The 15,913-nt window shown below is 39.7% G+C and overlaps 1 protein-coding gene across 4 annotated transcripts in view; it reads left to right on the top strand.

Moving 5' to 3' along the window:
• Positions 1-15,913, top strand: part of DGKI (diacylglycerol kinase iota) — a 200,623-nt gene that overhangs the window by 167,907 nt on the left and 16,803 nt on the right. For all 4 annotated transcript variants that reach the window (XM_054631243.2, XM_077178324.1, XM_077178325.1 and 1 more), the window contains one exon: positions 3,585-3,610. In XM_054631243.2, the coding sequence (XP_054487218.2) occupies positions 3,585-3,610 (26 nt within the window). The remainder of the gene's footprint in view (positions 1-3,584; positions 3,611-15,913) is intronic.

The raw sequence follows: 15,913 nt of genomic DNA, 5'->3' as shown, positions 1-15,913 counted from the left end.
TCTGGTCTGCCTTTACTCTCTTGGGGTGATGGTGACCCTTGCTTTCTACAAGTTAATTTTACACCAAGATAAAACCAAAAGAAAAACCCAGTTGATGTGTATATATACACATATAAAGAAAGAAGTTATTCCATTCTGAAATGGTCAAGAACAGGATACTGCAGTTCCTGAACCTTTTCCTGAAGATTTTTTTTCTGTTTTGTTTAACCAAATGAAAATCTCTTCAAGATGTCATTTGGCAAAGTGTTTTGACCCAGGTGAGACCACAGATCTTGACAGTATATTAGTTTTCCTGAAATGTCTCTGACCTGTCTCTAATTTTTTTTTTCTTAAGGCATGGAGGCTGTGAAGATGATAACTTGCTTCTTTATGACAGTGAAACACATAGCCAGGATCAAACTGGGAGGGGAGCTGACATGCACTGGACAGATGGTTCCTGTGTGGGTGTTAGCAGATGAGAATCCTCCCTTCTTGGAACACCTGTCTGGTGACCAGTGCTGCCACAGTCTGTCTCTCACACCTCTTACAGACCTGAGAGAAAGATGTGTGACCGGAAATATGAGCATCTACTGGATTTTTTTGTCCTCTCAGGAAAGCCCCTGTGGCTGAGGAGTGGGTGGATGTGGTTTAGAGCAGGTCATTAGGCTGTCTCTCTTTCCTCCCTTAGAGCCTGCCATAAGCATGGGCTGGAGGAGTCAGTGCACAAAATGCCCAATTCCTTTTAGTGTGGAGGTTTGTGCAGCCTCACTTCCTCCCATCACAGCTACAAACAAGACTCCCCTTGGTGCAGTTAGAAGAGAACTTGAGCAGTTAGGAAAGCCTCCCTCCCCCTTGCTAAATTGTATGGCCTGGAATTGTAGGAGGATGCTGAAAGTCCTCTCTGCTCTTTGCCAAAATTCTTCATGTCAGTGGTGGAACAAAGGAAGCCCAGTTTATTGTGGTTGAGCCTTTGGTATCTCCAGTGGTGGAAGCTCTCATTGAGGCTTTTTCTGTGGCTGGGATATTCAAAACCTTCCTCTGTGGCTTTGCTGCTACATCAGAAAAGTTGAGCTTATGTTATTTTGTTTCCTGGTGTGTGAAAACGGGAATTGACTCCCTCTCAATTAACAAGGGACGAAATGAGCCAACAAGCCCAGAGTTTATCAGAGTGAGACAGAGAGGTGCATATGTACACATCAAGATACTGATATAAATAAGGTTATATAAACCTTATTTTCTCAGGATGCCAGGCTACCCAGTTACTTGATGGATCTTTTCAAATAAAAGCATTGCTAGTAGCATGAGTGCTAATGTTAAATTTCTTACAAACATTGTATTTGAGACATGCAAAAAAAGCAAAAAGGCAGTAATATTTTGAAAAATATATAATAATTTTAGGCACACAAAATATGAATAAACATATTTTTCATCCTCCCCTTCGATCAATGCTTTAATTGAGAAGGCATTGATATTGTAATAACATCTCTTCTGTTGTTGATGCTTTAAGGAGCTAATGACATCTGTTTAACCAAGCATAAGGAAGAGCCAAATTATAGTATAATCTGTATTGTTTATTTGTTTGCTTCAAAAAAGAACTGAAAGGTGATGAAACTGGGCAATTAAGAAACAAAACAAAGGAATCTATTTTGCTGATGCAGTGAAATACTGCATTAGCAATGGGTGGAGGGTCAAAATATGTGAGCCAAGGAACCTTGCATGACTCTTGCATGTAAAAACATCTTCAAGTATCTAAAAACTTTCACCTCTTGATATGACCCATTCTGATGTGTTTAACCTTGTAGAAAATGCAGTGGCTTTTGATCTTCAGAACGGGTTCTGCTAGGAGTTAAAGACAAAAGTCTGTAACTAACTGGTCAAAGCAGGACAGTTCTAGTGGAGCCTGCTAAATCCTTTGGGTTACCTGCATTTCTGCTGTATTTCACACACATGGCTGAAGGGTGAGGGCAGAGCTGGCCTGGCTGGCAACAGAGCAGGATACATGCTTAGGATGTTCAGCAGCAATCAGAGCCTTTAATGGGAGTAGAGGATTAATTAATTCTGATCCATACAGACACATTGGCTTCTTGTGCAGCCAGAATCCTAATTAGGCAATCAAATTTTTTTCCTTTCACAGTGACCATTGCTCCAGCTGTGCTCTAACTCTTTCCTCTCTTTATTTGCAAATCTCTCTCTATTTTACAGCAAAAAAAAATTACATACTTTGGCAGGAAAGCTTCCTTCTTTTCTTTCCATTTTTCCTGTTTGCATCTACATATTTGCATATCTGCTTCTGATGTTCTATAATCCCTCAGCCTTCATTTTCAAACCCTTGTTATGAAATGAGATCATGGCTTCTTCCTTAGCTCCTTTATTCCTCTAACCCAGGGTTGCTTCACTTCCTTTCCCCCCTCCAGCCCTCAGCCCCTGCTGACTCAGTTAAATATACATGTGCTCTTTTCCCCTTTGTTCTTTCCTTTCCCTTCACCCCTCTGTGGCTGCTTCTCTTATGTTGGCTTTGATCTCTTTGCTGGCAACACTAACATTTTAAAATCTTTTCTAATTTGTTATTTTTTGTACATTGTTGTGAAATTAAATATCTTGGAAAGGAAGCATGGGTTGTCCCACTCGCTGCAGGAACAAACTCATTGGGTGGGAAGGTTGTGTATGGAACTGAAATCTGTGCTGGGGAAGTGCTGAGAAGTGGTCCAGCCCTCTGGACTCTGTGCTGTCAGTCTGGTCTGAGCAATGAAAGTACATCCCTGATTCAGCCCCATGGTTAACCTCAGTTTTGGTAAGCCATGCCATTGCAGCAAAGGGAAAAATGGAGGGGCCACTACTTCTATGTCCTTTTGTTCTGGGTGGTGACCAAAACCATCAGGAGTGTGATCCTTAGTGATAGGAACTGAGACACAAATTCCCAGAATTCTTTGGGGTTCTTCTCTTTGTCAGCAGGGACACTGAGAGGTCACTTTTGTTTCATAACCCTTCACTCTCTTGGGGTATTATCAGAGTCCTAATCCACTGGTTAGAGTATTCCATAACTCTTGTGTTGCAGCTGGTATGTTGCTTTTTTTCTGTACTTACATCTGTCCAGACATATTTTTTTTTAATCTGTTATGTTACTTTTGTGAAGATGGCATGAGTTGTTATTAATTATGACTCCTGTTTTATGCTAACCACTACATAGCAAAACTTCCTGTTTTATGCTAACCACTACACTGATTTATGGCAAAAAATGGCCACTGTAATGACTGTGAGTTCCTACCAAGATGTAATTTCCTTGACTAACCCTAGTTGTGAGGTTTTCTCCTGGCAGTGGCAGTAGCAGATGAGTTTCTGCCAAGTATCTACAGACAGTCTTTGCAGCAGCCCTCACAGAGATGGCTCCATATGGTCACTCTGGCCTGCAGAATCTGCTGCTAGATGACCTGTTCAGTTCTATTTCTTTTTTTTTTGTTTTTTTTGGTCAGATGCCTTTCAGTCCTCTCTTCTAAGGAATAAACAATAAAAATTTCAAATTACTCCATATCCCATTCCCCAGACTGAACTTTATTTGTGACCTTCCTTTTATCCAAGATTGACTGGCTTTTGTTGTTTTATTTCAGGTCACCGGTTTCTTCAGAAGATCAAGGTAAGATCTGTTTTATAGACAGTAACAGCATATTAAAAATGAGACCAAAGACTAGTGAGTAAGCTCTGTTTTAACACAGTTGTGGTAGAGAAAGATGGCTTTTTATAAAAATGAAACTTTGATGTTGATGAAACTTTGTTCACCCCTAGACATTAAGTGCTTGATCATTTGGTTAGTTTAATTGGGACTGACAGAAGTTGTTATTTGTAAAATGAATCTTGCTTAATCAAATGGAAATATTGCTAGAGTTTACAGTTTATTCATCCATCTGTATAGAACTTCACCTGTGGAAAATGTGTGGCTGAAAGGACGATACAAGTTTTTGTAAAGATAAGCACATCTTTTATGACTCTCATAGGACAGCATCTTTGTCATTGAGAGGACAATGCATTGTGTTTTAAAGGCTTAAACACACATTATCTTGGGTTACCAGTAAAGTCAGTTTAGTAGGACAGTATGGAATTTAGGGCAGCTAGGCTCTTCTACATGGAAAAATCTCACAGCTTGAGTAGCAGGCATTGCAGGTTATGGCAATGTGCTTGCTGTGAGGGAAACTTGAAGGATCTGATCTTTCCCTATGGCCTAAAGAGAGAGTTTGTGATGATCAGCTGCTTAATAATGTGACAAGCTTAAGTCCATCTGCAGTATATCAATATATGGCTACATTGGTACTGAAATCCAGAGACGTGCTGTGAAGGGATGGTAATTGCATTGCCAGAGTTGCATAAGGAATGAGGAACAAAAAAAGGGAGACTGAGTGAGAGGAGAAAGTTCATCGTGTGGCTCTGAACTGGGAGTACTCTTCTGGTCGAAAAAAGAAATATCTATTTTCTTCTGACATCCAATTTGTATGCAGTCACACAATCAGAATATTTTCTGGCCAATACCATAAGCATTACTCAAGAAAGATCCACTTGCAACAGTCCTTACTATTCCCATCTGGAAGTGTAAGGAGGTTCTGAGCCTGGAGGGATGTCACTGAACTATGCTCACTTGGAGTGTGGAGTGACTAGTTAGGTATCAACCTACATTGTCCTTGGCTCCAGCCAAGGTTTTAGGTCCACTGTAATGGATGTCAAACATATAGTCATTAATAAACTCTCTTCCATCTCCTTGGCAAGTCCTTCCTCCGTAACAAAAGTTGTAAAGAAAGCCATAAAAGTGAACAAACATGCAAGACCACAGATATATCTGGCTTATCTAGTCCATTCCTAGTGTCTGGTAGCAGCAGATCCCGTGACAAATAAAAGTATGAGACTGGCAGAAGTATACAGGTTTAATTTCCTGGTGTGCCCTATTAGATTTTTATGATTTACAGCTCATTGATTTTGTGAACCAGATGGAGTTTTCCTGTTTAATAGTTCATCTGCTTTTTACCATGACCACAGTTTCTAATATTCAGTACAGGACTGTGAGAAGTTAACAGTATACCTCATGTCTCCAACTCTCAGAAGAGATTTGAAATCATTATGGTCTAATATACTCTTTCAGGACCTGGATTCAAGCTGCATCTCAGTGCATAAACTTGTTAGTGATGGGCTGCTCTTGCTATTTCATTTCCCTTGCATTTACTCTATTGCTTCATCTTTATCTATTAATGGAGCAACAGACGGTGTATATGCATTTCCTTGTGTGTCTTTAAAGGTTAGTATTTCATGCTGTCAGGATGCTTTTCTTCTTTCCACTATTTTTATACTATTTGAGTTTTTGACAAAACCTTCCTGTTTGCCATCTACCATCTGCTGCCATGGTTTGGCTTTTCAGGTTTGATCAACATCTCTGAATAGCCTCTTCTTCCTTGCCTTTCTTCCCTTTCTCTCACAAGCAACCTCTTCTGAAATGCAGAGTGAAAGGCCTTGACCAATTAGTGACGTGACAGTGCCAGTTATTAGAAGTTTTGTGACCATGGAGTTTCTAACTAGGTTTGTCATCCCTATAAATATGTAGGAGCTTCTCTCAAGCACAAAAGATTTCCCATTCTCCAGTGACTTTTCAGAAAGCAGGGTCCAATACTTGGATTTTCTCTATCCCACTATGCCAGCTACAGAACATGGTAAATGGGCACACTACTAAAAGGAAAATGTGATAAAAGTGCTGCAGGTCTTTTAGAGTCTAGAAGGTTCTCAGTCCACTGAGACTGCATGTGTGGAGGCATCTCAAATTAGCCTTAGATCTCAAATCTCTTAACTAAACAAAAAGAGGGTCCATGAGGGAGCTGAAAACTGATCTCTGAATTGCCTGTCTTTTATAGTGTTTATGCAGATGTCTCCTGGCATATTGTTCTTGGAGTATGTATCTTAAAATCAGTTTTGAGACTCATATATTCATTAATAATAAGTACTCAACTGTGTACCTATTCAATCAACTGTGTACCTATTCAATATGTTATACATTTACTTTTCTTTATAAGGCAGTAATGCTTTGGGCTACATAGTGAAGGAAGATCCAACAGTGGAATAATGTACCTTCCTTCACTGTACCTACATTCTGCCCTGTACATCTGCTCTTCCCTATTATGGACACCATTCTAGTGCTGGTTTTCTGATGATGGGATATTTTGATCATTAATGAGAAAAGGCTCTTTCTCTGTTGTGTTGGATCTTTTGTTTTAACCTTCCTCTTGGTTCCTGATCTTTGTTTTGTCTGCTTTAATATTCAGTTGTCACTTTTTCTTCTACTGTTTCTCTGTGGAGTTTTTTTTATCATCCTCTTCTTGCTTTTTGAATGACTCTTTCCCATTGACCACAAGGTTGTATTCTGCATGGATTTTTGCATTGTCCTCCTCACCTTGGTTTCTGAATGTCCTGCTTCTGCTCCAGTGTGGACAGACTGCTACAAGCACAGTGGGAAACAGTAGCTGTAGCATCTGTAGTGTTCGAACAGACTTGTACCAGAATTAGCATCTAATGTGAGTGGCACTTCCATTAATCCCTGACAGGACAATGCATTATGCTGTCTTGACAAGAGGGTGAAGATAAAGCACCATCTGTCTGGGACTGGGCATCTATTGAACAACTGTAACTGCAGACAATGCTCCTTGTTGTGGACACGCGTTAGAGGCACCTTTATCAGTTACAAAACAGCCCCATTTTAATTGGCACAGAAAGGGAAAGAGCACTGCTAGAAAATCCCAAACTTCAAAAGAAGAAATACCCAAAGCCTCTTAAGGTTTGTGTCTTTGTTCTTGGTACAGGTAGCTAGGAAATAGATAACTAAAGAAGTGAAATCCGTCAGCTTTTTTTTTTTTTTTCTTTCTTTTCTTTTTTTAATAAACAAAAGGAGTAGACAAACCCCTAACCCTCTAATGCTCTGACTGACAAAATGATAAAAGCCAAGTAAATCTTAAAGCATTACAGTTTAGACAGGGGATTGATGACTCTGAAGAAGGATCTGTTCAGCCAGGTACACCCTGGTGAAGCTCCATGCCCTGCAGCCTTGGAAATCAGTGGTTTTCTTGGGGTTTTGGGATTAGATGAGACTCAAAAATGGGCACATGCCAGGCCCACAGAAGACCTGGTAGATGTCATGATGGAAGGCTAGGCAAGTGATCTTATAGTGAAGGGTATCACCTGCTACACTTTTGCTGTATAAAGAGTCTTGTTGATATGCCCAGGTGGTTTGACACTGCTGGAGGTTATTGCATCTATTATTTCTGGAATAGGAATGGTAGTGTGATGAGAATGCAGCCTTCTAATACCCCCTGTTGCCCCTACACAGTCATTGTCTGGTTATCCAGTGCACACTTGTTATCTGGTTATGGTTAGGTGAATGGCTGAGGTTTACCAAACCCTTCATTCACCCAGCACTTTTCAGAGCTGCACTGTATTTTGTGTCCACACTGGATCATGCCTTGCCCACTCCTATTTACAGCCACCCTGCAGAAATCTGCATTAATATTCATATCTGTAGTTTCATCTGGCCAAAGTTAGGTTCTCTCTACTATTCTTTGTTTGCCTTGTATGTTTGAGTTGATTCTTCATCATCACGCAAGCAGTTGAAGGAAATGACCTTAAAAAGAGTACAATGAGTTCTATTTCCATTTCAAATATTCTGAAAAAAACTCAGCAAACTCTTGAGTGTTGCTATTAACGATATAGGGACATTGGTGTGTTATTCATGTCATGGCAACTTGGGGCTGATGCTGCTCAATATTTTGTGTCTGACTTCAAACAGAGGAACTTTGCCTTTGATGGAACTACTCAGTTTTAAATACCTATACTAATGCACCTCAAGTAGCAGGCAACCAGAGCTTAATCCTTACAATCTCAGTTGCATTCTGATCAGGAGACAGGAGGTTTCAAATATTTATATCACTGCTCTCCTGTTTACTTCTCTATAAACCAATGAGATTGGGCTTTCTGCCTAGTTTGCTTCCAGCAGATATGTGGTTTTGCTGCATCAGCATAATTTCTGTGGGTTAGGGTTTGTGGTTTTGGCCATTTTGTGTGTAATAGAATCAAAATTCATGAGGACAACTGAGAAATTAAGACAAGAGGGAAATACATTCAGTGGAGCAATTTTGAAGACAGTTTATTATTACAAAGCAATAATATTATACAAGAGATTAAGATAAAGGATGGGTGTTCTGCTTGAAAAGACAAATAGCAACACTCAAAGGTCTTTCAGATTCTGCCAGGTGCTGGTTCCATGCCATGGAGTCACTCCATGACTTGGAGTCATCCAGCCTGGATATCCTACACCTAGGAGGGATTTGAGTAGAGCCCGGAGTGCATTAGAAGTAAAGTGAGTTTATAATGGTGACTTCTAAATTATTCTCTATTAGAAAAAAATTTCCACAGGGACTGCTTGGCATGGGTTCAAACTGGAAGTTTTAGGTGGGAGGTGTAATTCTGTCTCTGGAGATCCCTCTTAATAGAGAGAGCTGCTATCTGAGTTATAAGGAAGGGACTGATCAAGTGTGTGCATGGAAGGCAGTGGTGGCTCCATCCCACACAGGAAAATGCTTTGCTCTGCAGTGTCTGCTCCTGCCTTGGAGGCAGAATGCCCTGTCTATGCTGGCATTTGCTCCAGCTCCATTAAAGAGAGGAAATCTAAACACATGTAAGGAGGAACATGGTTGCAGGAGTCCCAGAAAATAGCACAAGAAAGAATAACACTTCCTGGAACCTCAGAGAGATGGGATTTCCTCTTGCCCATGGTGGCCGGTGGGAATGCAGACTTCAGTCTCTTGGCCCCCTTTCTTCTTTCTGGAGCCACTCTCCACTAATCTTGAGAGTCACAGTCTGCAAAGGGATGTTCTCTAGAATTTTGAAGCAGTCTGCCATACTGATGAAAAGGATGAGCAGGGTGCTGCAGATGAATCCAAAAATCTCAGTGCTGGTAGAATTAAAAAATAAAGATAAAAAAATGAATATCTGTTTTATACACAAGAGGCTTTCAAAAGAGAGAGAGGAGATGCTGTATTCTTCATGGTGATGCTGCAGCTGTTTACCCAGCAACAAATTGAGATGTCTTGGAATGCTTTCTCTGTGCAAATTAAAGAGAGAATGGGAGGGGTTGGAGGGAGGCTCTGACTGCAGGTATTTATTTGTATTAATTAGCCACTTTGGGAAGAAAGCCTTCCTGGATAGTGTTTTGAAAGTGTCTGTGGCTGAGCCAATGATGCCTTGGGGATCTGCTCTGGGTTGGTTCATTTTCTTCTCAGTTCAGCAGAGGCTGGTATTGAGACAGACCCAGGGTACACCTGGCAAGAGAAATTATTCTGTCAAAGCACAGGTCTAGGGCTGAGGGAGGTCCTTTCTGGATAAAACCTTTAAAAGGTGCCTACATTCCCCCTCTCATCATATCCAAGCAGTTTGAGGGGTCAGCAGGCATCTGAGAGGGAGATGTCTAGCAGATGTGGGCATCTGGATAAGCAATAGATGAAAACAGAAAAACATTTATTTCACCATTTCACTGCCATTATTCTTTTCCCCTCTGGAGGAAGTGTGAGTGAGGAATAAGTTGTATGAATTGGAGTGCTTGTTTTCAAGCAGAAGCTCTGGGCAACCTTGCAAGCTACTTTGCTTCTGGCTCTTTTTCTGATGGAGATTGCTCATGGTCAGATAAGAGTGGCAATCGCTTCACTCACTGAAGAAATTGGCTAGAAAAGGCTATGAAAAATATTCTTGAACTGAATTTTGGATGATGTAGTCCTCCTGTGAAGCCCAAGCTTTTTGAGGAAGAGTTACTTAGATATTGCAGGCAAAGGCACTGTAGCCAGTGTTGCAGTGGCAAAAACCTGAAGGGAGTGTACTAAGAATGCCTGTGAGGGGAATGGTCCACAAAGACAGAGAAGAGGAATAGTGTGGCCCACAATGCTTCTTTTTTGCTGTCCTATTTATTTTTAAATTAAAATTAAACCACTGCTTAATTACTTTGCCTAGAATTTTCTTTCTGCCAAAGTAGTGCCACTCTATTGATAAAATTACTGCATTAGTCAGCCAGTCTTCCCTGCCTTGTGCTCTCACTTCATCACAGACATTTTCTTCCACTGCATCACTCCTGAGAATGACATAAATTGTTGTCTTGGTTTAAAAATAAAAATGGTGGAAGGAAAAAGGAAGGCAAAAAAGTGATGATGTGAGCCAGATGGTGCTTAGTTTATCTGTGACTGTTCTTTAAGGTTATGAACTATTTACAAAGGAAGTCCTTTTTTTTTTAACCATCCTTTGCTTTTGTAAATCTGAGTTAAATGGTCTTGCAGCAAAAGTTCAACATTAGGGTATGAATACTTTCACTCCTAACTATCAACTGCACTCTCAGCTCTGCACTAGTGCCACATAAACAATTCAGGTTGGACTCTAATTGGCATCAAAGTAGCTTTAAACTAGTCTGAGTGAAAATGGGGCTTTAAAGGCAGCTTGAGTGTAATTTACATCTGCTTGAAAGCCTCTTTATCCTTCCAGAGTTGTATGAAGGGACTTCTGTGTAAGTGAGAACTTGGCCTTTCTTTCCCTTCAGCAAGCATGTGTGGCTATTTTTGCCTTCCCTTCCCCTCCTTCTCTCTTACCAGTGTTTTAGTGCAGTTGTTTGAATTTTTAAATTCTTAAAAGGTAAACGTTCATAATGCATATTTATAGCCACCGGAGTAATGACTGATTTTTTTTTTTTTTTTTTTTTACATGTTAAATTTTTTTCTTATTCACAAGTTAGGCAAACAGGTGCAATCAAAACTGTGTCAATTCTCTAAATCTGCATGGGATGCAGTGCTTTTGTAACTAAAGAACAGCCCTTGAACATTTAGAAGCTTTTTCTACCTCTTTATCCAATCCTAGAAATAGATGTCATTGAGGCATGACTTATTCAGAGGGCCAGCAGACTTCAAAAGTGTCTCTCTCAGAGCCCAAGAGGATGTGTGCTAATGCAGGTTTTCCTGTCCAGGTGAAATAGCTGAAGATACTGTGTGAAGGCTCCCAGGTGTGTGTGCCTGGCTGCTGCTCAGCTGATGTGCTGCTGAGCTCTTGGTTGCTGCACTGTCAGTTTTCTTGGTCTCTTGGGAGTATTTTGAGCTCTCAGGCTCTTTATTTTGTTGTCTTTCGTGGAAATAGTGCCTCACAGCAGAGCTCTTGTGACCTGCCTAGACTGGTGGCATTGCCTTCAGGTTCCATAGGAAGCCCAAGACTTTTCAGAATCTGAAAACCTGTGGAGAACCCTTGTATAACACCTGTTTCTTTAGGGCAGAGGTAGCAAACAGATATTTTTTGGAAAAAAATTAAAATTCAGTGAGTCTTTGCTTCATTCAGCACAAGGGATATTATGATTTAGGCAGGAAACCTCTAAATTGCATCTATTTTTTGCTGTCATATTTCCATCATGCTGCTTCTGCAGTCTTTGGGCTCCTCCAGCAAGTTCAGGAACCTTTTTCCATTCCCTGTGAATGGAATATAGTGAATATTTCTGTGGATATAGTGAATATATTCACTATATTCACTGAATTCAGTGAATATAGAATAAGTGATATATGGTGAATATATATCAGTGAATATGTCTAGGTGAATATAGAAGTGAATATAGTGAATATGTTTTCAGTGAATATAGAAGAAGTGTTTTTACCATTTATTTCTGGATTTTTTTTTTGCCAGCATCTAGAAGACCCCTTAACCTGCAAGGTTTAACTTCTGTTTCATTTTTTCATGGTTTCCAGTTGTCACTTCTACTACTTGCAGGTGCATAAAACACACGAAGAAAAATTTAATTGCTCTTTTCACTCAGCTTATCTTCAAAGGAAATACTTAATCATCATCAGCTTTGGTGAGAGTTGAGATTGTCTGTAGATCAAAGACCTGTGAGCTCACAGTCATTCCAACAAAGCACTATTAGTTTTGCAATTTAATTTCTCAGTTATGTAGACAGTTTGGCATGTGTATATTATAGGTGGTTTGGGTTTCTTTTTCTAACTTTAAAAGCAGATAAAATGTTGGAAAGAGGCAAAGTTTTGTAAAAGCTCAAGTGCAGAGATTTGTAACTTCTCTTCATGGATCCCTAAAATTGTTCAATGGGACTGTCAGGCCCTTCAGAAATACCAAGTGAATTCACTGCTCTGTCTTAGGTGCCTGTTTCTCACAGTTCGCTCAGAAGGGAATTAATCCATAAAGCAATTCTCTGTGGTACTCCCCACCCCTTTCACTGCAAGGCTGAAGATCATGGCTAGAGTAGAAAAAAAATCAGTTCTGTACATTTCTGGGTAAGTTATATTACTGTCAGTTTGTCATAAACCTTTTATGAACAAATTACTTTTTACAGAGAAAATAGTGCATTTCTGAATGAACTCCAGTCTTTTGAGAGCATACCTTTTGGAGTGATTGAAATAGAAGTTATTGATTTCTGTAAAACTGGTGAAAAATAAGTCCCAAGGGCTTCTTTTGTTATCTTTTCTCTAATGCTGATCTTTAACAGCTCAGAGGACTCCAACTGTGTAAAAGTACTCTTCTAATCAGGGTCAGCTTTTAATTTCTCCAGATGTAAAGCAGTAATTACCTCAAATTTCTGACTCTATGAATTGTACAAAGGCTAAAACAGCAACAAAGGGTTGGAAATGTTCTGGAAGCTAATGATAGTCCAAGTTAAGTTTAATAACTCTCAAAAATCTGATGATGTAACCTTCTCCTATAGTTTCTTCTCCATTATCAGCTCTACAAGGTTTGAATGAGGTGGTATTTTATGAGGTATACCTTAAAAGTTCCCCAGAGCACTCTAGCAGGAGATGGTGATGAACACTGACACTCAAATTCTGGGCACTCCACACCAAAGCACTTATATTTTTTTATTAGCTGCCTCCAACCAGTAAGAAGCATTCAGCACTGAAATGCTGATGGCATACCAATTCCAAGTGCTGAAATCAGTGCATCAGATGTGTCTTAGAAAGGGCTGGACAGATGCAGGCATTGTCTGTTAGATGAGGTTTCTGCAAGGAGCTGATCAGATTATCAACTGCCTTACTGTGTCTTTTGAAAGAGCTAAAGGTTTTATGAGCCCTAATTCTGTTTGAGATCAGAGAATCATAGAATGTTTTGGATTGGAAGAAACCTTAAAGAACACCTAGTTCCAAGTCCCCTGCCATGGGCAGGGATGCCACCCACCAAACCACTTTGGTCAAAGCACCCTCCTCCAACCAGGTCTTGAGTTCTTGTAGCTGAGTTCTGCCATAAATTCCCTGATTAGATGCATTGATACCCTGGTGTATCCTACTCATGGTAGGATGCATTATTGCAAATAATCTGCTGTCATACTGCATTTCATTCATAGGTATATAATTGCCTGCATTTTAATTATGAATATGACAAGTCCTTGGTGTTGTACTTATACTTTATAACATAGTTTTAAGTAATTCTGCTCCCTTCATTCAAAATTTTTAGATCTTCACTAAAGAATTGCTTGTAAGTGTTGAAAACTTCAAAGTTGCTGTACATTTTTATCAGCATTCCTTGTGGCTTAGTTGGTATAGAAGTAGTGGTTTCAAATATGGGATGGAAAGAGTCTGATCAGGAGTGCAATCTGACTAATAAAATCTGGAGGATATTTCTGGTTTATGAATAACTTTTACTCAAGTGAAAAGACACATTACCCCTGTACTACTGACAGCGTCAGGCTGTAGAACCACCCTGTTCTTTGAGATACTTTTCAGTGCAGACCATCTCCTTTTACTGTCTCACTAATGATTATTCAACTAACTTAATATCTTCCATGTCAATTTACTTTTAGCAAAGAACCTTGTGATCCTGAGATGTTACTTACAAGGTTTTGTAAGAACTTTTGTCTTCATGTTCCTTCTGAAAGTGTTTCATCTGCAAAGTTTCTGGTGTGATAGCAGCCCTGCGTCTGTCCTTGGTGTTAAACTGATCAGCAGCTTTGGGATTAGGAGGAAATTTTCTGCAGGGCACACAGGAAGGGGTGTTTGTTTGAGGTTTCTCCTTGCTTGTGATGCCTCTGAGAATTTTCATGGCTTTTGAAGTGAGCAATGTGATGATGATGACTTCTGCCCCTCTTCTGCTGTATTTTTCTGATGTGCTGCACTTGTGGCTTTGGCCCTTACATTTATGAGACATTCTGCACCTGATGGTGTATGAGGTACTGAAATTTCCAAGACCATGAGTATTGCCTGGTGCCAGGAGTATCACACCTTGGAAAACCCTAAAAGAAGACCTCTCATTTTGCCCTTGTTTGTTTGTCATTCCTGGAGGTGATCAGACATGTCCCCTGGAGTCATGCCATTCTGAAGGATCCCCTCTCTGTCTTAGACTGACTCTTAATTTAGGTGCTGCAGGCTGGAAGTAATTTTCTCTAGAGCTTCTTTTAGTCTGTGGAGCACAACATGAGCTAGTTTGCAGGGCAAACCAGGTTACTTTCTATGGAGAGTTATTTTCTCTTCTGACCATCCAAGCAACCCTCTAAGACCTCTCAGGCATCTTCAGCCTCTGAAGTTGTGGAGTATGAATACCTCCCTCCTCCTTTCTCTGATGCCCAGAAACTGACTTTTTTTAGTCAGTTTAATGACTGACTTTGCAACACTGTTTTAATGGTGCTGGCTTCACATGCAGAGCCAGAGAGAGCATTTGTTATTTCAGAAGTTAATTTTGTCAGGGAAACAAAAAATGTTTGTTGTAACTCAGTGATATTAACATAGATTTTTAGAATATGAAAGAAAAATAGCTGTTTCCAATGGAAACAGCTAACATAGAAATTAGATAAGGGATATATGCCTTAGGAAAAGTATTGTTTTCAGCATGGGAGTGTACTAGTACTTGTTTATCCTGTGTCTCAATCTCTATTAGCTTGCAGCTTTACCACAATTCAATTAGCAGCCTTTTCAACATGGCTTTTTTTCTGTTAGTGCATTATGCACCTGTATCTGCTCAATAATAATTTATAAGAGAGGTGGAGAGGTGCATGTGTGTGAGGGGGTTTGTTTTGGTGTGGGTGGCTTTCTGGTGTTTGTTTTGCTCGTCATTTTTCTTTTGTTTACTGGTTGGCCTGGGTACAGTGGGGTTTTTTGTTTGTGTGGGTTTTTTGGGGTGGTTTTTGTTTTTGTTTGTTTGTTTACTTAGGTTTTTGGGTTTTTTTGGTTTTATGTTTGTTTGGGTTTGTTGGGTTTTTTGGTTTGTTTTTTTTTTTTTTGTTAGGGTTTTTTTAATGAAGATTATTTTCCAAGTTGGGTAGTTGGAGCTTTACTGAGGAGGCAGCCTGGGGACCCAGTGCTTCCTCAATACATGAACAGAGCACCCCACTTGCCAGTTTTGCCAAGCTGTCACATCAGCAATAAAGGTACTTGCTAAATAAATATAAAAGGTAATAAAACAGTTTTATTAACAATGAGAAATACTTTTCTTGGGAGAAACTGAGAAAATATTAGATATTATTATTAAAATATTAATTGAATCAATTATTTTTGACACATCTTTAAGACCTGAAGGTATATTATATATGATAAAACAGTGACATAGTTAATTTTATGTATTACACCAGTGGTGCAGTGTTGCTTAGAAGAAATAAAACAATTCTCACTTTAATGCTTCTAATTTTAAGCTAGCCTGGCTTTGCATGTTAACAGCATTTTTCTCAAACTTCTCAGTCTGCTCTCCTTGTCAATGCCATCTGCTTGCTTGCTTCACCACCTCTTTAACAACCAGGTGATTTTTGCCATCTTCACCCTCCTCCTCAGTATGCCCAGCAGCCCCATTTGGGTTTATGGGGTTAGTGTGCTAAGCAATATTCATATATTTATGTAAACATGCTCCTGATTCTAAAGAACCTTTCTCCATTTCTAGCTCAATAGCTTCTAAATCTTCTTCTGTCGGGGCATGC

The sequence above is a fragment of the Agelaius phoeniceus genome, chromosome 5 (assembly GCF_051311805.1).
Source record: "Agelaius phoeniceus isolate bAgePho1 chromosome 5, bAgePho1.hap1, whole genome shotgun sequence".
Taxonomy (NCBI): domain Eukaryota; kingdom Metazoa; phylum Chordata; class Aves; order Passeriformes; family Icteridae; genus Agelaius; species Agelaius phoeniceus.
Note: the sequence above shows the minus strand (reverse complement) of the source record. Positions and strands in the feature narration are given on the sequence as shown.